The sequence below is a fragment of the Neopsephotus bourkii genome, unplaced genomic scaffold (genome assembly GCF_033783945.1).
Source record: "Neopsephotus bourkii isolate Nb327-2 ecotype Australia unplaced genomic scaffold, CSIRO-AGI_Nbou_v1 NB_673, whole genome shotgun sequence".
Lineage (NCBI taxonomy): Eukaryota > Metazoa > Chordata > Aves > Psittaciformes > Psittacidae > Neopsephotus > Neopsephotus bourkii.
In genome coordinates this window covers 2,077,523-2,099,397 of record NW_026901172.1, presented here as the reverse complement: position 1 = coordinate 2,099,397, position 21,875 = coordinate 2,077,523, and the positions used below count along the sequence as shown (strand labels likewise).

Sequence of the window (21,875 nt, the reverse complement as noted above, 5' to 3'; positions counted from 1 at the left end):
CTTTATCTCCAGCTTGATAGGGAGAGGAATTAGTGCAACACTACTGCTTTGGAAAATGCTACTTACATGGGCCATGCATGCAAATCCCAAGACTGGAGATAGATCAATCACACATGGTGCATCTTCCAAGTACTGCTAGCAACACTTAACATTAGATCAAACCAATACTGCAAGGAATAACTCACGAGATATGAGAAAATTTAAGTGGATCCTTCTTTTTGGGAAAGTATTGATACAAAAGGCTCTACCTTTCCTCTACCAAGAGCTACTTGGTCTATGATATGTATAGAGAAAAACAGAACCATAACTACACATCTTCTGGTATACATCCAAAATTCAATAATTTTAATTTTATTATCATTAGAATTTGGTGCCAGGGACAAAAAGAACATAAATTTGAAGGAGAAAGTAATTGTGCTACTTTACTCCAGTACGGAATAGACTTTCATATCATTTATAACACTTAGAAAATAATAAATTTCAGCTGGTGTTATTATTACAGCAGAACAAAATTTTCTTGTACTATGTATATTGAAAACCCATAATTACACAACTGTTAGACAGTGACAAGTGCTTAGACAACTCTGAGTACTTCCAAGGTACCCCAGGCAGTCAAATTGCTCTGTTTCAAGTCAAGAAACATAAAATAGGTGGTTCTGTGATGGCACAGAGTGCTGCTAGAAGATCATAAAATGATCACCCATAGGGAGCAGTAGGTCAGCTCTTCGGTGCAAGCTTTTCTCTGAAGGAGAGATCCCCAGGGATGGCTGATTATTTTAAACTGCTGGGGCACTTATGACATAGGGAACCACTGCAGGTACTGCAGCAAAGTGACATTTAGCAAGAGCCAAAGATCAGGTGGTGTGTAGGAAATCTGCATTTTTAACCTGAAGGTGAAGCAAGGAGATAAGAGAAGGAGTGAAGACAAAAATACTCCTCTTGCTAATGAGCTTTCTTGCCTTGTGGGTGAACTCACGCCAGACACGACTAAAGGAAATCAGTATTTTAAGTTACAACAGATCAAAACAGATTACAGCATGAAATTTATTTTCAGGATGGGGAATATCCCTGTCATCTGTAAAAGCACATATGGTAACTTTGAGGGGGGTTTGGTTTTTCTTAATGTAAGGTGTGAATTTCCCTGTAAAACCACATATGCACTACAAGGATAGATTTACTGTCCCCTTCCTGCCTTTCAACAGTCCCTCCTTAAGCATAGCTTGTGAACATGCTGAGAGCACAGACTTCACTGACAAGACATTAGTTTTCACAGGCCAATGATTTTTGTTTCACTGCAAACACATTTACCTGCCAAAGGCCAAGTTCTCAGTTGGCATAAACCAACGCAGCTCCTTGCCTCAGCCCCCTTACTTCCATTTGCAGGCTTTATTTAAGGTTCAGATGCTAGCTTCACATATGCCTCTCCCTCTCTCCATATGAACCCTGCTCAGTAGTTAGAGGAAACACTCACCTCTAGAAGCTCATCACCAATATGCATCCTTCCATCTCGGCCTGCAGGTCCATCTGGATTGATACCAACTACAAAGATGCTCATACGAGAGCGGTCTTTGTTGCCAGCAAGACTCAGTCCGAGCCCATTTTTGTCTTTCTCGAGCTCAATGATGTGCAGCTCTCCTGGTAGATCTGCATATCTTTGCCTGATTTTTTCTAGAAAGATCAAACATAAAATGAGTTATAACATAAAGTAACTTACCAGCTGATGTTCAAGAACACATACAAATATGCTTCATAGCATCATGGACTGGTTTGGGTTGGAAGGGACCTTAAAGATCATACAGTTCCAACCCCCTGCCACAGGAAGGGACTTGTTAGCATTTAGCCTTTATTAACAGAGGTCTTGCCAGCACAGACTCTTAAAATACCTTTTGTTGCCTCTATCACCCATACAGCAAATGCAGCATTCTTTAGAAAGGAGGGAAAACAAGAGAATTCCAGCCATACCACAATCTTACCTTACAAAAACTATCAATTTCAGGAAACTTATAAAATTAGAACTGGTTAATTAACCACTGTGGGAAACTGAAATTCTTACACTGCAAATATACTGCAAACTCCCATCTCAAGGTACAGTATTTTGCTTCTTTCTGGTGACTCAGGAATATGCTTACCATGCTCTGCTTAACATTATGAGCTACTGCACAGACATTACTCAAAGCAGATGTCAGTGACGATGTATATGAATGATTACATTTTTAAATGCAGCCTCACTTGATATTAAGGTAGTTATTTGTCTTTCATCTCCATTTCAAGCATTTCTGTGACAGACCACAATATACTTGCAAAGTTATTTGGAGCACATTGCATGTCTGTGGATGCTGACAGTTTAATCTGAATGTCTTTTCACCACTGGCACATAAACATCTAACATCATAACTACTGCTTGCGAGGGTTAATCACAGCAAGGGTAATTTGTTTTCTGTCTGACTGTCCTTTGCAGATTTAAAGCCAGCTTCATAAACCCACCTGTACCCAATGCTTCAGCTGGGCCTCACATGAAAAAAGGCAGATTAAAGTATTTTGCTGTGGCTGGATGTCACCTCTAGTACTGAGCTCAAGGTGAAAGAAACTGCTGCATTATGCAGTAAAAGGAGAAATAAGAGATATTATATGTTCAACCATACCCCCGAGTCAGCAGCAGTTGCTAGATCAATATTAGCTACTACTATTCTACCAGGGAAGCAAATTTTAGTAGTATGATTAAACCACTATAGTGAATGTTCCCATGACAACAAGGAAGAGGGGAAAGAGCTGGGGAAGGTGAGAAGGAATCCACTAAAAGTGAATAAAAACTGCTGAGAAGACAGATGATGAAGTGCTCCTTCCGCAGTCCCTGTGCAGGCTGCCAGGGTGCTTTAGCCAAACTTGGGTCCCCCCTGGTAGTTCTCTTCTCTGAGGGTCCTTCCTAAGCAATTCTTCAGGCTGCAGCATCCCTTCATGCCTCAGCAGAGGCCACTGGGACAAGGCAAGCAGTCTTCTATCTCTAAGCCCAAAAGCATTACTTATGCTCAGAGCAACAGAGAGAAGAACCAGCTTTCCCATCACTGCATTTATAGGCTGTCATTTTCCTGCTGTGCTCAAAACCCTCAGAGGCCTCAAGCTTGAGCCTAAACTCCTGGGGGCCTGTAGTAAGGGTGAGGTATTATCCCTGTATTATCCCTGGAAAGCTGTAAAGCCCTACAAAGGCCTGCACAAAATCAGAATATCATAAAAAATTAGAAAACTCATTTGTTACTACCAATTATATGCCCCAAAGAGTCATATAAGTGCATTACATAGTGATCCATGTAGCTCCATAGTTCTTTGATGTATTTCTTAACTCATAGGGTCAAAATGTACCTAGAAGTGTGATTTGCTATTTGAATTTGGAAAGTGTATGCAGTATGCAGGATACCTCCTGCCAAAAATCAGCAAGTGAAGAAAGGCTTCTGAAAGTACAGCAGATACAAGCACATATGCAGGTTGCTCCAAGCCCCTGTGTCCAGCCTGGCCTTCAACACTGGCAGGGATAGGGCAGCCACAGCTTCTCTGGGTACCCTGTGCCAGTGCCTCAGCACCCTCACAGGGAAGAGCTTCTTCCTTTTATCTAATCTAAATCTCCCCTCTTTCAGTTCAAACTCATTCCTCCTTGTCCTATCATAAACACGCCCTTGTAAAAAGCCCCTCTCCAGATTTCTTACATACTTACAACAGAAGGAAAACTCTGTGTGGACTAAGCCTTCTTTAAATTATCACATTCATTTGTAAAACAACTATTGAAATGGCTGAGGTAACTGGAGTGGTGAAATAGTGGGAGACTACAGAGGAAACAACAAAGATGCTATGTGCCAAGCCAGCCTGGCAGGGGGGTACTATTTATCCAGCGCTTCCAGTGAAAATACAAGCATGTGCGTACATTTCATGTATGTAGGGACAAGAAGAGATACCCCTGCTTTTAAAACCAAGCTTCCCCTAGCAAGGCATTCTGCCTCCTCCCTGAACAACAGAAGGTTCTGGCTCTCACAAGCCCCACCTCCTGCAATTAAACACTTCCAAGGGCCGTCCTCACCAGCCAGCCTTGCAGTGTAAATGATAAGGCGCTATTCCCGGTGGTGTCGTTGCTTTACTCATCCAATCTGCATACAAATATCCTTTGGGCATCCAACTGACTTCCTATAACATTGTAATCGTATTCTCAGTTTGCCTCTTAATAAGAATCTCATAAGATTATTTAAACAAGTATTTACTGCTTAAACAAACGTGCATCTAAGGCATCTTCTTTTTAATGCCTTTTTCAGCTGGTTTTTTCTCCCCTCCAGCTGGTATCACTTTTCAGTTCTCTGCTTAGCATTGGGGAGCCAGTTAGCATCTGCTTTTGCAAAGAATTCCATTATCTGCCTTCATTACCAGATACTTTACACAAGGCAATTGTAATTCTGTTGTTGCTGCATTACACATGGGACACGGCATTTCTTGTTTTGGCACTACATGGAGTTGTTTCCACATTCGGTGACAATATGCCTATCACAACTTCTGCAAACATATCTCCCCATCCATATTTAACCAGCTAAGGTTGCTCCAGTTTCTTTTAGGAACCAAATATGGCTGTAATATGAAGCAAAAGCGCAAGTATGCACTTTAGTGATCATTCCTGCAATAATATTTCCCAGTTATATTAGCAGACAATTACATTTCAAAGAGAAACCCTGGCAATGGAAGGAAACTGCTTTCAAACAATATACTATTATGCTGCTGCATATGTTTCTCTGCTTCAGCCGCTATCCCTATTATATTAAACAGGGAGATAAAAGAAATAAATGGGGACAATATGGTCAGGATATTGGAGTTTGCATGATCTACTGTTGCAACAAATACACAATTTATCTGCATGGAAAAAACACATACCACTCCTCAGGAAGGCAAAAGGCTCTTTAAATTACAAAGGTATAAAAAGCACTTGCAAAGGGCTGAGGAGCCTGTTCCCCAAAGCTGATGAAATCTGCCATTAAATGAGCTGAAAGAGAAAAGGTGTTTCTTTTGAAAGCGGTGTCTCTGCGTGATGCAAATTACAGTCCATCTAGGAAGGTAAAAAGAGGAAAGAAAAAGCTCTGGATGACTCAGCGAGGTGATTGGTTTTAGTACCAAACGCTCAACATTAAAACTGTCAAGGCAAAATACAGAGCAAAACCAGAGGAGAAACACCACAAAAGAGACGCCAAGTGATATTTGTATATAGAACGTGATACTGAGGATTTTACATCCCTCTTGTGTTACCTCAGATAACTATTAGCAACATATGCTGGCTCTGGGGGACCTTACAATGGTCTCATTTATCAGCCTGTGTTCATTTCAGTGGGTTTAGTTACCATTTTAATCACATAGCACATAACACGGTCACAGTTTTAGTCTTTTCTGAGATTACTCTGCCCAGACAGCAGTGCTGCAGCACCACAACCGTTGTTTTTCATCTAGGAACGATAGATACCAGAATGCAGCCAGCATCCCCTAACGCACAGCCAACCTTGCATATCAAACAACTAATTCCCTTCTTGATTTCACTAAAAGCATAAAAAAACCCTGATGTAGAAAGTCCCTTGAAAGCTCACCCTAGAGCTGTGAGGGCAGCACGTCTAATTTCCTGATTACAATTTACAAGAACCTAAATCACCAGATTGGAGGGACCATAATTGAACAAATGGGGTTTAGAATTCTCACACTACTAATAATATAATAAGCTTATTGTTTTAATCTTCCCATCAGTCCTCTATTCAGCTCCAAGGAGGCAGACAGTTCTTCAAAGCATTTGTCTGTTTTCATAAGCTTTAAACTCAAAAAGAGAGAGAATTTCTATAATGCTTTCTTAAATTCCATAAAGTCATTCCCATTCTTCTCTCAGTGATCAGCATGCATGAGAAAAATAGGGAAGTTGTATTCAAAGCTGGCAAATATAAATGGAAGAGCCAGAGGTCGTGTTATGACCAGTCTACCTTTCTCAGGTGGTGGTGAGAGGACAGAATCTGCTGAGGCTCACATCTTCATCAATGCTGTTATCCCCAAACATCCCTGCAGTGGGATGGGGCTGCTATGGATTCCCCATCTGATCCAGAAACTCAGCATCCCTGGAATCTCCCTTTGGCAGCACTTTGCCTCATGTATGCCATTTGGAAGTCATTTGCCAAAACCGAAGCAATGGTTTTCAGAGGAAAATAAACCTCAGCATTTCTATTATTCTTTGGCATATTTCAGTTCATGCTCCTACTCCCTAGCCCAAGTCTGCCATATACAAGGAAGAAAAAAGCTCCTGGCTGTCACTCTCCCCTTCCTCCCCAAGATACTGTGAGCCAAATATTATAACATTACTTTTAAGTACTTGAGGGAGAGAGCATGCACAAGGTGCCACATAGACAAAGCCTTCTCTACATGAACAGCTCAATTGGAGGCTTTCATTCTCTCACAAATACAACTCTCCCGAGCTCAAGTGAAAAAGAAGCATGCATTAAACTCTCCTGAGTCAATATTCTTACCCTAACCTGAAGACTGTCTCTTTTCTTCTTTTCTTTGTGTGAAGGATTGGGGCTATTATTTGGGATCTCTGAGCTTCTTCTCTTCTAACTGGCCCCCCTTCAGCTCAGGCTCCCATTCTGCTTCTCTCATACCATGCAACAATTGCAGCAGCTTCTCAGCTCACACAAGAAAACTTTCCTTCTCCTCCAGTGCTCTCCTTAAATCCCACTTGTCCCTCACATCACTCCTTCTACAGCGGAACGTGAACATTTCTGCTAGTGATTTTTAACGAATCCAGGATGAAGGGTATAATGAGAGTCTCCACAATCCACTTCAAGTACCATTTCATTTTGTGCCTGTGAGCAGGTGACATTTAGAAACAGTTATCATTAGCTTTTTTCTTCCTATAATCAAGGAATTGTCACACCTGAAGACAACAGCAGAGAGAAAAGCGACTTTTAGCCCTGGCTGAAAAGCAGGGCAACTGCAGACCATAACATCAAGGAGCACCTCCAATGCTTGCACCATCTCCCGTCAACATTTTGAAGAAATGGACTTCTTGCCAACCATTTTTTCCTTATTTCAGGCCCAAAGGTTCATTCTAAAGCTGCAGTTCTGTTACACGTTTATGTTCTCGGAGGAAGAGCTATTGTATGTTTTTGTTCTAATTAAACAACAAGGTCATGATGAGTCCATTCATACTGATCTTTATCTGAGATCTTTAACACTTCTAAAAGGAGATTTAGTGAGAATGTGGTAAGCAGAGCATCCTGATGCTCACAATTGCTGATTATAAGGGAACCTGCCCTCCCCTGCACACAATACTTCCACTCATTTGCCTTTCAAATGATGCATTAGCCCTCATCAAAGCACTTGGTTTTCCTCAGAAGTGACCTCCTCTAGGTGCTGTGATCTCGCAATCAGTGGCTCCAGTGGAGCACTAATGCTGAGCTCAGAGTGTCTCTGCTCTGTGATCCCAGTGCTTCTTCCCTGCTGCCCCAGGACTGATAAACTAGTTGGTTCCTCTGGACTGCAGACACACCAAATGGACTAGCTGTTGGAGCATCATACTGCCACTAGTTGATTAAACATAGTCAAAGAGGAACAAAGACATTTTTCTTTTCATAAAATCCTCTATGAGGATGCAAAGAATTATGTGCAAAAATATATCACATCATGGTTGATGTTTTGAGCCCCCAAAAGGCCCAACTGAAGGCATTTTGAACTAGTTAGATCCTTAAAATGTGGGGTTGCTTCAAAACACAGCTGCCGTGACCTCATTTTTAAGCTGTTGAAAAGATAACTGAGAAAAAGCCCATATAAAATACTCTACTGTATAATGTTGCAGTATATTATATAGTATATACTCAAGGCCAGGCCAGGTTGGACAGAGCTTGGAGCAAGCTGCTCTAGTGGAAGGTGTCCCTGCTCATGGCAGGGGTTTGGAACTGCATGAGCTTTAAGGTCCCTTCCAACCCACATCATTCTAGGATTCTAGGATATTACATTGTACAGTGCAGTTCAAGTCATCTCAGGCCAAAACACTGCAGTCTTCAGAACTTCCCATCCCACTCGGTAGGGATGGCACAGCGCAGCACACAGATAAGGCTCGGTTATCACAGCTGCCAGGCTCACACATGCTATACCTCCTGAAAGGAAAGCAGTCTTGCTCCTGCTCTGCTGAGGCTTGCTGACATGGTTCTCTGGGAAGCTAGGATACATTAAGAGGATAAGAACATTAGAAAACACTGATTTCCATCTGCAAAGTCAAAAGGAAATTTTAAATGCCTCAACACACAGTGGCTGCAATTCTGTCCTGATGCACAATGGCTATGACCCAGCATTAACGTGTCCATCGCATGTCAGAGATGTGTAAGGATACCCAATGTGCACACACAAAACCAGATTCCCAGATGCTGTGACAGACAATGTTTTAATGACCCATTTTACATGTAGTTTCACAAATGAGAAGCTACTCTTCCTGGTGGGAGCAGGTTTTCAGGTTTGGTCTTGATGATACTGCGCTGCTGGGATCTATGATCCATTCCCTACATTTGTATTTGAAAGGTGCTCATTCATTTGATGGAAGACCAAGAGTGTCTGGAACCAAAGAATACTGGGAAACTCTAATCCATTGCTTTTCTGCTTGGTCTCAACGCAAACAAGGGAATATTGTGAACATTTAAATTCTTCCTCCCTCAACAGGAATACAATGTAATGTGATCCAACAGTGTTTCATCTTTAAATAATGATGTTCCCACAAAATGACTGGCACAGTCATTACCTTGGAATCTTTCTGCACTGAGTCTAATTAAAGAGAATGGCATCAGACCACTGCCAGAAACTGAAAGCTTGTTACCTAAGGAAGGCTTTTAGGGGCCTGAGCATCACCTTCCCAGTGATATAAGGAAAAAACTCTTCCCTGTGGGAGTGCTGAGGCACTGGCACAGGGTGCCCAGAGAAGCTGTGGCTGCCCCATCCCTGGCAGTGCTCAAGGCCAGGTTGGACACAGGGGCTTGGAGCAAGCTGCTCTAGTGGAAGGGGTCCCTGCCTGTGGCAGGGGCTTGGAAATGGATGAGCTTTACATCCCTTCCAGTCCAAACCAGCCTGGGATTCTATAAGTAACTGTAAGAGGCAGCACAGAAGATGCCTCTCAGAAGCCAAAGTGATGAGGGATTTCTCACATAGTGATTTGCTCTTAATTAAGAGCCTGCAATGAGAGCCTGAACCTCCTCCATCTAGGGGGAAACGGGATGAGAGAATGGAGAGACTTCTGGACACAGGAACTAAATGATCTTTAATGTCCCTTCCAACCCAAACAATCCTATGATTCTGTGATTAATAAAGACTTTTTGACCAGCAAACATAACCTGCACTGAAGAGCCCAAAGATGCAACAGATGATTCTGAAAGAAAGATCCCCAGGGGAACTGCCACCATTTGTGAAATGTAGAAAAAAACCTCCCAACTTTAAAGTTTCAAATAAAATCAAACCAGTTGCATTAAGAAGCCTAAAAAGAATAAGGATCTGATTGTGGAAGAGCAGGTGAGGAGAAAATGATTCTGTGCAGTTGGGATAAGAGGTGGTGGAGAGGAGATAGCATGAAGAGTGTCACCTAACACGATCCCTTGCTTTTTGCCATGGCAGCACAGCCTTGCAATGCAACAAAGCTACATAATATTAATTTGACTTGACAATGACTAAATTAAAGTTTTAGCTTAAAACCCCTGCTGCAGTAGCTGAAGTTTGCTTGTACAGCAAGTTTTAAATAAGCTGTGACAGTGGTTAAAAAGATTAAAGTTGGATGAGTCACCTGAGACTCTGAAGCCCAGGAAAATGCCCACAGAGGTGGAAACTACTGTGCAAGCCTTAACAGCCAGAAGACCCGGGGAAGGTAGATCATGATCTCCATTAAATCACTCCAGCTGTGATTTAATTCAGTGGTGATCTTAATGATAATTTTTAATCGTCTTTAATATTTTAGGTTTTAGGTTTTCATTATTTGACTCAAGATTGACACTACAAAAACACATTTATCTACGACAAGATTGTATTTACATTGAATGTTCCTTCTTTAGGCCAACTGTAGTGATAAAATGCTCGAGAAGTATTGAAGGAAATATAAAATTTTATTATACATCTGTTGAAATGCTCAAGATTTATCACGTGTCAGATACAGTGAACAACATTTCTTTCCTACTATATATTTTGCCTAAGAATATATCCTGTTTGTATTTGGGCAGAAATTAGAATGCAATTAAAATATAAGCAACAGCTTTGTAATAAAAATATTGCATATAAATATGCCAATTATGATTAATGTCAGAGAAATGTTTTACATTGAAATGTTGTCATTTAAACCTGGGATATTAAACAAGAGCTTTGTTATTCTCACAGTAGATAATGGAGGTTCTATGGTGATCAAAAACATTTTTAAATGGCCTAATTTCCACTTTGTCAAAGATTTCCTTTTGTCTGTCTTTGGGCCTTCACCAACACCTAGTCAACGATAAACACTGTGCAATGACCTCGGAGGAGGTTCTGCCATCACACCATGGCCACAAACACTTCCCTAATTTTCCAACTGACAGCTCTCGACTTCACACTCCTGGCTTTTATTCATGGAGCAGAAAAGAAAAATATCCTTTTTCAGCTCCTAACAAGTTGTTCAAGTTTGATAAGCTATTTTCATTCCCCCTGAATTAAGTTAAATAAGCTGTAGAGAGAATAGGTCTTTGTTTCAGGCTGCCGAAGAAAAAGTCAAAAGCTGGATTTTTACCAGAGTCACTTCTGGGTCCAGGTTTCTCCCAATTCCCTGGGTGCACACATACTTTTCCTCAATAGATTTTTCATTTAAATTATGCTAATAGGTTAGAGTATGCTCAGATCTTTAGATTGCCATTTAAAACATAGAGTGCATGTTACGAGTAGAAAATGTTTCATTTAAAAGAAGAGAAAATCCAATTTAAATTAAAAAAAGCAGGTTAAATTAAAAATTTAAATTAAAAAAGCAGCTTAATATTAAAAGATGCATATCCAGCTTTTAGAGGATGTAAGGTGATAGTGTCTACTCCACTTAGAGAACAGACCTGATACGAACAACAGGGCCAGCCCACCTCATACTTCCCCATATCACGCAATGCTCCTACAGAGCCAAGATGTTTCAAAAGCGTAAGTCTGGGTTGGTTCTAGGTTCTGGGTTTTTTTGAGCTATCAAATGGCACCTGAGTCATGTTCAAGCTTTTTACAACATCAAGCAATGCTTAGAGGCTTTACGTATAAACCTGAGTTTCCCAATGCCATGGCTCGCCTTTGATTGCTGAGGTAAAATGAAAACTGACTGCAACACCCAGCAATGCTGCAGTCTACCTATTCCTGTGCCTTACAGTAAAACAAATAGGTACCTAAACCTTCACTTTAAAGCCTCTTCTATTAATAAAAGTCAATAATAATTATTCTACTATATCTGTATCTTCAGCTATGATGTATATATCCTGTTTATGATGTCTAATGTATTAATCATAGTTCTACATGTAAAACAGGTACACAAGCTAATTGTGTGCCAGTGGGTAACTGTAGGCTTCAAGTCCAAAAGAGACCTGCAACTCAGAATACAAAAACCTACTCCCACATCTCTGAAGGAGGTTTCTGATACACAGCTTGGCTCCCTCATGATTAAGAGAGTACCACTGGCAACCTCTGGGAACATTAATCCACAGGAACCCTTTCCCAAGCCAGCCACTGAGCTGCAAGTCTCAGCCAAGAGCCAATGCATTGCTGCACTCCCATCTTTAGCACAGCCTCACTTTCTCTCCCATTTCAGGAGAAGCAGATTGCAGCTTCCCTTTATGTGCTTTGGCTTCTCTTCAGCCTGGTCCAGCTGGCAGTGTTGTGCAGAGCAGTATGTGCACCGCCCATGCCTTCATCACTTGCTTCACACTCAGCCTGCACACTTCATTGCTGAGGTGGAACCTTAACTCAAACTGTATCCCAAAGTGAAGACCTTTTCCAGCCTTATGGAACAGAAAATGAAATAAAGGAACCCACAGCACAGCACTCTAATTTTAGATCATGGGTTCAGCCCATGAGAAGTCCCTTCAGCGAAGTGGAGCAGAAGGACAATCCTCCCTCTCTCCTATGCAGGTCACCAACCCACCAGAAAAGCATCCCTCCTTAATGGTGGAGCAGTTTTCTGCTGAGTGAGTTGAACAGGCTAAGGAAGGGAAAAGCAACAAGCACCCAAGCACCACAAACAACTGAGTAAATGGGATCAGAGCCAGGCAAATCGTGCTCCCTCTTTTGGCTCACAGTTAGATCATCTCATACTGTGGAGGAGCATCAGCCTGAGAGATAGAGTACTAGAGGATGACAAAATAAGCACTTCTCATGGAGATAAAACAACTAAAATGCAAATTTCCAGGCTGAAAACATACCCTTAATGCTATTATTCCAAGAGAGAAAGGCACAAAACAAAGGATTAACTCGAATGTCTCTTCTTAAAATGAAAAAGCAAGGGTTTATTACTTAGAACAGTTCTAAATTGTCCTACATGATATAAACTGAAAATAAGCCTGTGCACTGTGATGATAACACCACAGATTTTCTGCCTCTGAAGGTATCAGTCAGACAGCAACTCTTGCATTGCAGAGCCAACTGCCATTTTCCTTTCCCACCAGGTGAGACGGGGTGATCTGGGCAGATGAAGGGATAACAATTCCTCCCCACACAAAAGCCCTCATTTAATACCACTGTGAGATCATAAAGCAGTTGTAAACTCTCCCTAAATAAGCCATGCATCGTATTTAATCAGCTGCCTTGAGAGCCTACGCAAAAAGTTAATTGGGTTTATGCTGCACTTATGACATCATAAAACTTGACAGATTTGAGTAAGTCAGACAATATTTTGCGTCAGAAATTCTATTCGGATTGTTTTCAGTCTCTCCAAAGGACAGAATGTGGCAGACCTGTTTTCCATAAAGAATAAAATGAAAGGATTCAGGTCAGACACCTTTGCTTATTCCACATTTCAACTAAGAGGGGACAGGGAAGGCAGAAGGAAAATAAAAGCACGAACAAGTGATGAGAGTATTTCAATAGTTTTTTTTTAGTACTAAAATAAGTTATTAGGTAACAAATAGCTTCTTCTTAATGTATTTAATGAAATAAAGTTATTAATGCATTCAGCTTTGGGCTTTTTTTTTTTTTAAATCAATACAATTATAATCAGGAAATTGATGATGTATGTGAACAGAGATATGCAATATGTCAAGTACTCTGCATTTTCCTTGTGGCAACAGAAATCCATCTCCAAGGATTCATCCAAGACGAAGAGCTAAATGGATAAACTTCCCTCTATTAAATAGACTTGCTTTTTCCACTCTGACTGGAGGAGGAAGTCATCTAAGAGAGTTAAAAACAAATGCTTGAGGGAAAAATAGGGGTGGGGTATGGTAGTTTTTACTGTAATTCTTTTGGGTTGATATTAAACTGATTTTTCTTCCTCGTCTGGAATTTAGCCTGCGAAAGGGATGATTCAGATGCATCTGTGACTTGCTCCTGGGGAATAAACATCATCTTTTAGGTAAGGTGGAAGTCTTTGGATCTTCCTTTTTATTTGATTTGATTTTTTAATGTAAATAGCCACCTAACCCCTGGAAACCACGGCATGGTGCTCCAGAAGGCTCAAGATGCCCTGTGTATCGTATGACAGATGGCTAACCAAGACATCCAACAGATGGTAACCAAGCCAGCAAGGATGCCAGGTCTTCTGAACTGCAGTCCGGGAGGTTATGCTCCAGTGTTTATTAATTATATTTTAATATCTTAATATAAATTAGGTTTCATTCTAACATGGTAAACCACTTTATTTTGTTTTCTTACAAGAACAAAGCTCACGCAATCATACCCTGTGCAATCCAAGCTCCTGCCCCAAACCTTTTGAATGTGCTAGCCAACCTGAAGCAAATCTGATGGAGGACTCATGGTCTCAAAGGTACTATGAAGGTTCATAAAAACAGGCAGCCGTGCAGAGGAGAGAAACCTGATAAATACCTGATGGGGGGAAGGGTTTCGGTGAGAAATCACACTTTATTAAAGCGTCAAAGAATTCATACGAGGGAAAGCCCTTAGAAATGCTGCAGCCACAGGAAAAGCTTAAATCAGAGCTCACACCTTCCTTGACACCCAAGTCAGTCGAATGGGAGGCACAAACCTGTAGGAATCCAACCCCATTACCTGCAGCACTCACAGAAGAACTCATTAAAATCCTCACAACTCTACACTCAAGTCCTGACTGGAGGCAGCACCCAACCGACACCTCTGTCCTCCCCTAAAGCATCTCTTCCATGTCTCTATGAGCAAAGTACAGAAATCAGTGAAAGAGGGAAAGAGGAATGTCTGCCAACACACGGGTATCGAGGGACAGGGGAGGGCTGGAGCAGATGTACCAACTGGCTTGCTGCACAGACCCATGCGGGGGCTCCGGCAGGGTTATCCCGTTGCTTTGCTCCAATGCCAAGAGCCACCCGCTCGCCTGCCAGCAGCTGCTGCGGGTGCTGTTGCCCTGGCCTCTCCCCGACACGTGTCACCGTGCAGGTCCTGCCCATTTACAACACCACAATATGCCTCCTGCACACTCCAAAGGATGACCACATCCTTCTGTCCCCGAAAGGCTTCGCTGAACTCCCCATTCCTTACAAAATCCTTTTCAACCTCTTTCTTGGCCATCACTCATAAGCTGCTCGTGCTCATCCTTGCATGCAGCTCTACTTACTCCCTCATCCATCACATCCCAGTCTCATCTCATTTTCTCCCCTTCCACTCTTCTCCCAGCCCTTCAAGTGATACCTCACTACATACCATGCTGTCAGGCTGCTTGCTTAATGGCTTTCTTCCCTTGAAGAGCAGTATTAAACCCCCCATATATACTCTGTAGTTCTAACAACTCAATCCTGAAATGAATTCTTGCAGTAAAATTACTGCATTGTCTAAATACATAAATAATACACATAAATGATACTGTATTAATCCCCAAATAACCTGTCACATCCCTAAGAGAATAACAGGTTACAAAATGGAGGAATGTACAGCCAAACCTTATGGGGTTTAAAACTAGGTGGGTTTTTGCCAGCACTTGAAAACAATACAGTTTCTGGTTCAGAACACAGTTTGTATTGCAGAAAAAAGCCCAGGTTTGAAGGTCCAAGTCACAGGTGAGCCTGGTACAAGCAGCAGGATGGTCCAGCACCAAGAGAATCATGTCCCTGATCCTTCCCTGGGCACCCATCCCACCTGCTGTGGCCCCAGTGGCTGCGTTACAGAACAGTCACAGCTTTACTAGACCAGACGATTTCAGGACCATTACACACTACAGCAGAACAGGATACACTTTGTTTTAAGGTACAGCAGTGCTGCTGCTTGCTCTTAATTCTCAGAGCACCTGAGGGAATGGAGACTTAGCATAATATCTTTAACAACCACTGGTGGGGTAATCCCTTTCTGCTCTCACAAGCACAGTGTAAAGAACTACAGCTCAGCTCCACGTGCATGTGAACATACAAATGCGTTGTGCATTCGTACTTACAGGCATTTCCATCCCATTTCCTCCCAATTTAGTTCCGTGGTTCAACTCTAAGTAACAGCACATTGCAAGTATGGGAATTTTTGTTCAGTATCTCATAATATTCCCAGGACCACCACACCATAGAAATGATGATTTCCCACCTCACTTTACAGAGGACCTGGTTCAGGATACTACATAAGTTTAACATCTATAGGTAAAAAAATGCTACTTAAGCTTACAGTTCTGAAATAGCAGCTAAAACACACAAGTATTTATAAAATGGGATAGGTAATGCATAGAAACCTGGAATGGTTTGGGTTAGGAGAGACCTTAAAGATCATCTAGTTCCAACCCCTTGTTGTAACTCAACCAACCCCTTGGTTTTCAGCTAAGGGATACAAAAACTACCTAAAGCACTTGAAAACAAAACAAAACTCTTCAAGACAACTGTTAAAAGCGTTTGATATATACAGAACTCTCACAAAATGGTCTGACAAAGTTCTACCACACCTGGCTTTAGACAGCATACATAATTCACCTGTAGATCTGTGCCCTGGCAGCAGTACCCTCATCACATGAACAGGAATTTCCAAGTTTAGCTTGCTCAACTACTGCTGTTGGGATGACAGCAGCTCCTGGCTCTGTTCTGGCCCGTCTCCATGAAGACATGCAGAAGAATAGGGTCCTCCTCCACACTTAAGCCTTGTCCTTCCCCCAGACCAAGACCCCAAACAGTCCCCTTACCTGTCCTATTTCCCCATTGCCTGTTGTAACTAATAAACCCCATTAATACAATATATAATAATGAATACAATGGCAAAATCAGCTCTGCTCCTGAATCCTGAATTGCATCTTTGGATCCTGACAGCAGCTGGTTCAAACCACAAGGGCAGTGGGCAGGGCAAGGATGGAGTTGGGACACACAGCACCAAGGTGCCACTGGTCAGTGGTACCTGATGCATATCTGCTTGTTGGAAACACCTTCCCATTCACTGAGGTAATCTGGATCAACGGTGTCTTGATGGAGATGCTCACCCCTCACCTCTGGGGAGCTCACGGAAGGCCCATGCAGAATGTGTGCAACAATACATCAATGCACACAGAGCCCAGGTCCTCACCTTTGTGCTCCTCAGACCTCTGCTTCATCTCTGCCCAGCACACATGCACTTTGTACATCCACAGCAGCAGCAATTTGCTGTTTCCTTGATGACCCCCATAAGGTCAATGCTTTAACATTTTCTCTAATAACCTTTTTGGGAAGCAGAGACAGAGAAAGACAAGCCACGATGTTCAGGCACTGATGAAGCCAAAAGACATGCCCATCATTACACTAATAACCAAAGGCTCATTATTACTTCTGGGGTGGCAGAAAGAACTAGCTGCCCTTTAGCCACTTGCCACAGCATCTCTTCTAATTTCAATATGACAAAAGTATGTTGAATTTGATGATAAAATAGAGGTGTTCAGCTGATGCTGAGAGCAGTCTTTTATGCACACAAACACATACACATATGTATGCATGTATGTGTACACAGATCTCATTCCTAACATCATTAGCTTGCAAGTAGTTTTCAATACGCATGTGGGCACTAGAAGGCATGAAGTAAGGCTTTAATAGTCTGTCACAGTGTGCTATAGCTAGCACACCTACAGATAAATATTCTGGATTGCTCTTTAAATGCCAGCTCCCCTGATAAAGAGCAATTACCTCCCTGCCCAAAGCAGAAGGTAAATTGATGACTTGCCCCTGAGCTACCACACTGAATAAGGGAGAACCAAGTCTTAAGATGGAAAAGCAAAAGATAACTTGAACTTTCTCAAACAGTTAAAGAATTTATTCTGGACAGCTGTCTCAATTACTGCCAACACCATGGAAAAACAAAGTAACATCTGTAAAGGATAAAATTATTGTCATTTAACATTTTTACTTCCCCTTCTGTTAGAGGCTTACTTCCAGTATAGATCGGGAGCAGCTACTGTTTAAACCAAGCAGACCATTTTGGAACAAAGCTATTATGCAAATAATCTATTCTGCATTCTAACTAAAAGCAGTGCTGTGCTAGTCTGGACAAGACATGATGCATAGGAGAGTTTAATTTTTTTTCTTCCTTTTTGCTGTGTACTGGAGCAACATCATGGTAATGACAAAAGATATCTTCCTATAAAAATCAGACATTCCAGAATATAAAGACATAAGCACCTTTTATGGGCTAGTGTTTGTCTTTCATTTATTTATTTAAATACCCACATCCTTTTTACATATTTTCAGTTGTAAGTCATCACAGTAATATTAAGTGATCTCCAGTGAGAGCAATATAAAGATCTACTTGTATTATCCTCTCTTAGCAAGTTTGTACCTGCGTATGCAGATTTATACCACAGACATTATCTCCTATCTGTAAGTTATATGAAATTACTTATCTGTAACACCTGAGTAAGATCTAAGATCCCAAACAATGTAAGCCACCTGCACCATGCCTTAGACAATGTAATAACCTTAAACCACCAAATCAGTATATTTCATGCTTAGCATTTTAATGCTATTCTCTGGATACCTGGCTCGTGTTGGAGGAAAAGATCATACCTAAGAACAAATGCAATCTCAGGCAATATTTAAAGATTAGATTATCCTTCATTGCAAATAGCTCATTTGTTTACTATCACATCGCTTTATTCTTGCTTTGCCTCCTTATACCATGAAAATGCTGAATATTCAAGTTTAGATTCCCCAGCAGCTTTTTATTTTAGTCTAAAAACATTTACCTAACACATTCTTAACAAGCAAAGTGAAGAAAATTCAGCCATCTGTCTCTACATTACAATAACAGTTATGGAAGAGTAGATTATTCTATACAGCAAGAAATTTAATGCTAGGGATTCTTATACTTTAAGCACTGCGTGCTCATGCCAGTTTTATACATGAGAATGTTGAACAGCAGCGTACACAGAAACAATGATTTACAAAGCAAACACAAGACAAAATGTTTTCAAGATATTAAATGCATTCCATATTCTAATCATGCTGTATGCCCATGCTTCAAACTGAAACAAAAATGATCTGTGCTATTATATTCTTATCCCCAGCACTTCACTAGTTCCAAATTATCACTAAAAATACTTAAAATTACTTGCTGGAAACAAACACAATATAGAGATAGAGCTGAATCCTTACCTGGGAAACCCCCTTGTACCATTGCTGTACCAGCATGTACTTCAAGATATCTGCATTCCTGACAAACATTCAGTGCTGTAAGCAGCTCAAATCCTCATCAGACACAGACTCAGTGCTTGTCTTTCTTCTGACGACCTTGGGCCTATTTTCCTGAGATTTTTCTCTCCTTAAGGGCAAACCGTCTGTCTGTTTCTATTATGAGATGCCATCAATTATATTAATTTCAAGCTACCCACAAGCTAACAGTTACATCTGCCAGCAGATGAAAGCTGCCTATGAAAGTATGCAGGGAGAAGCAGATCTCTGGTTTCCCACATCTGACCCACTGATGCTCTACGGCTGCTGTTTGTGCACTGGCTGACTCTGCCAGCATTCCAATGACATCCCTATCCCCAAAATCAGTTGTTTAGATCGCTGGTAGCTGCAGGTACTATTGCGCTTAATGACCCACTGCATGGCAAAAGTAGCAGTTAATAGATGTTATTTATTAAAGCATCCTTTTCATGCAAGCTACAGGGCTTTAAAATTAATTTCTCTTAATCAGATGGTTTCACTAAATGTGCTGTTTTCCAGTGCTGCAAACCCTGCAGTTTCCCACCACTGATATGTGTTCATGGCGCAGGGTTTGCCCGTTGTTTTTCTCATGTCAGAAAACAAAACCAATCTGTCACTGCAAGCACAAGAAAGGCTCAAACTTCATTGTAAGTTGTATTTTGCTGAAACCCTAAACAAGCACTGTTAGCTTTACTGCAATGAGTGCTGATCTGAAGCACTGAAAAGACTCAAAATCCTTCATTTAGCAATTAAAAAAAGCAAAGATTAAATCTCCCTCTAAATTTATAAACATACTTGATTATTTTGGGAACTCCTTCCCAATTCTCTATTCCAAGTGCTACATTTAAACCAACTCAAAACACTCCGTTATTTGGTTAATGCCATTAATTTGTTCTTTTTTAAAGTTCATTGTCCTTTCTTTAGAATATGTATCACAGCACACACAAAGCCATCTGTTCAGTGCATTATGTCAAGCACACAGTAAAAAAAAATACAAGAAGTCCCAGCTGCAATTTTACTATTACTTCATCAAAAATGTAATTTCCTTCTGCAATACTTCATCAGTCGATGAGAACTGTGCACGTGATTCACAAATAAGAGTGAAAAAAAAACCCAAAACAAAAAGCCCAACAACAGAACCCCAACCTAACCCACAACCTCAAACTACAATGACGCCAACACCATAATCTATCCTCCCGTGGCACAACAGCTTGTGAGCCTGCCCAGCATGTACAGCCCGTCTGGATCCGATATCATTAGGGCTGGTTACAAACTTGCATGCTTTAGCTAATTGTGGGTCAGAACAAGAATGGGAAAAGAAGATTAGCAGTACAGACTCACATTAAATAGAGATTAACAGAGCTAAAAATGAAAGTCACTGTTCTGCTCGTCTAATCCTGGCTCTTGCATGATCTCTGGAAATCCACCCTATTAAATACACTTGCTACTATATTTAATAAAATTAAATATTGCATTACTATTTTTCCCAATATTTCATATTCCTAAAGCTTGAAGCATTTTCCCAAGCTACATCTTCCTCTTTGAACATCATCCCTATTTGCTGTTGATTGCAGTGACATCTATTGGAGAGGCAGTGTTTGGCTACACAAGCTGCCTCACCTGAAGATCAATTTTCGGGTGTCATCCCCCTAACAAAATAAAGAATTGCTTTTCTTTTGTTTTAGCACAGCTTGGCATGAAACAGACTCCCCACAGTCAGATCCTCAAGAATCGTATTGATTTATCAGTGGGTTTGTTTTCCTTTAGTAGTTGTTAATAATCCTGGCATTTTTCCAAAGTGCCAATGATCATTTTCCCATTGTCACCCACAGCAGTACACAGACACTTCCTGAGGTCACATTTTTGCACACCCCATATACTTGACCTTCTACAAAGTCTCAGCTGAACTCTATTCCTTTTTTTCCATCTTTGTTTTTAATGAAAGCCACCATCCTCTCATGTGAGTACAGGTCTCATTGACACTATGGAAGCTGATGAACACCTCAGGTATGATGAGAGGACTCTGCTCAGAAGCAAGTGCTTGCCACCCCCAACACAAGCCTAGACAAAAGGCAGTGAGGGTTCACCTGAACCAACCTACACACGCGAGCACACACAGACTCTCGCCCTTTTCACTCTTTGCAGCCACAGATTTATCACAGGGGGGAATGCAGAGTCAAAGTAGTAGAGAAGTTTTAAAAGCTCTTTGCTAGAGAAACCACTGCTCCTCAAAAAAGCATTTTAGGAAGATAAACCTTTATGCTTTCTTACAGCTTCATTGATTTCTGCATTATCTAGAAACAAAATAAAAGGAAGGGGGCATTATTATCCCCTTATTAGATAGAGTTAAATACCCTTGCAGACAGGAAGTCTGAGCACAACAGTCCATTATCTTGGCCACCTTTCGCAATTTTTTAATTATTATCTATTTTTATTATTTCAAGCTTATTTGAAACCAACCACACCAATCTCAGTCGAGTAAACACACAAAGAATTTTACTAAAAGACAGAATACCAACTGAAATCAAGGATTCCAAGTTCTTTCAACAGTTGTCTTTCTAGCTTTCTTACAATGGTTTTTTAAGGTCTTTCCTATCTAACTTGCGCTTGCTTCAACACATTCACAAAGGTATATCTAAATTGTATAGTTATGAATGCCCTAAGGAAAACCTTACAAAACATTCCATTACAAACTACTCTGCCCATCCATTTCCTCTGCTGCTTTTTACTACTAACCCCTCATTACAGCAATAAGCCACAACAGGGTGCACATTAGTCTATTAGCAGATTCTTAGTGCACACCTACAGCCATCCACCACTCAAAGAAAACACACCAATGCCTATTGATGCAGTCCGTAGCACAGCTGCTTGCTAGTACAAATAGCTCCTTTGTATGCTCTCCCCTCCTTTTACGTGTTTTGATTAAAAAAATAGCCCCAACCTATTCAAACCTGATGTTTTTCAGGTTTGGGAAGTCTAAAACCCTTCTTCCTGGAGAGTGACCTCCTCCAAAATAGTGTTCCCAGCCTGCGGAGTAAAATACTGCAGACCCTAGTTGTAACATTCTGAGGTCTATAACATGAAGCA

The 21,875-nt window shown here is 41.1% G+C and overlaps 1 protein-coding gene across 1 annotated transcript in view; it reads right to left on the bottom strand.

Annotated features, from left to right (window-relative positions):
- Positions 1-21,875, bottom strand: part of PATJ (PATJ crumbs cell polarity complex component) — a 149,448-nt gene that overhangs the window by 60,943 nt on the left and 66,630 nt on the right. The window contains exon 27 of the mRNA XM_061353426.1: positions 1,472-1,668. Coding sequence (XP_061209410.1) covers positions 1,472-1,668 — 197 coding nt within the window. The remainder of the gene's footprint in view (positions 1-1,471; positions 1,669-21,875) is intronic.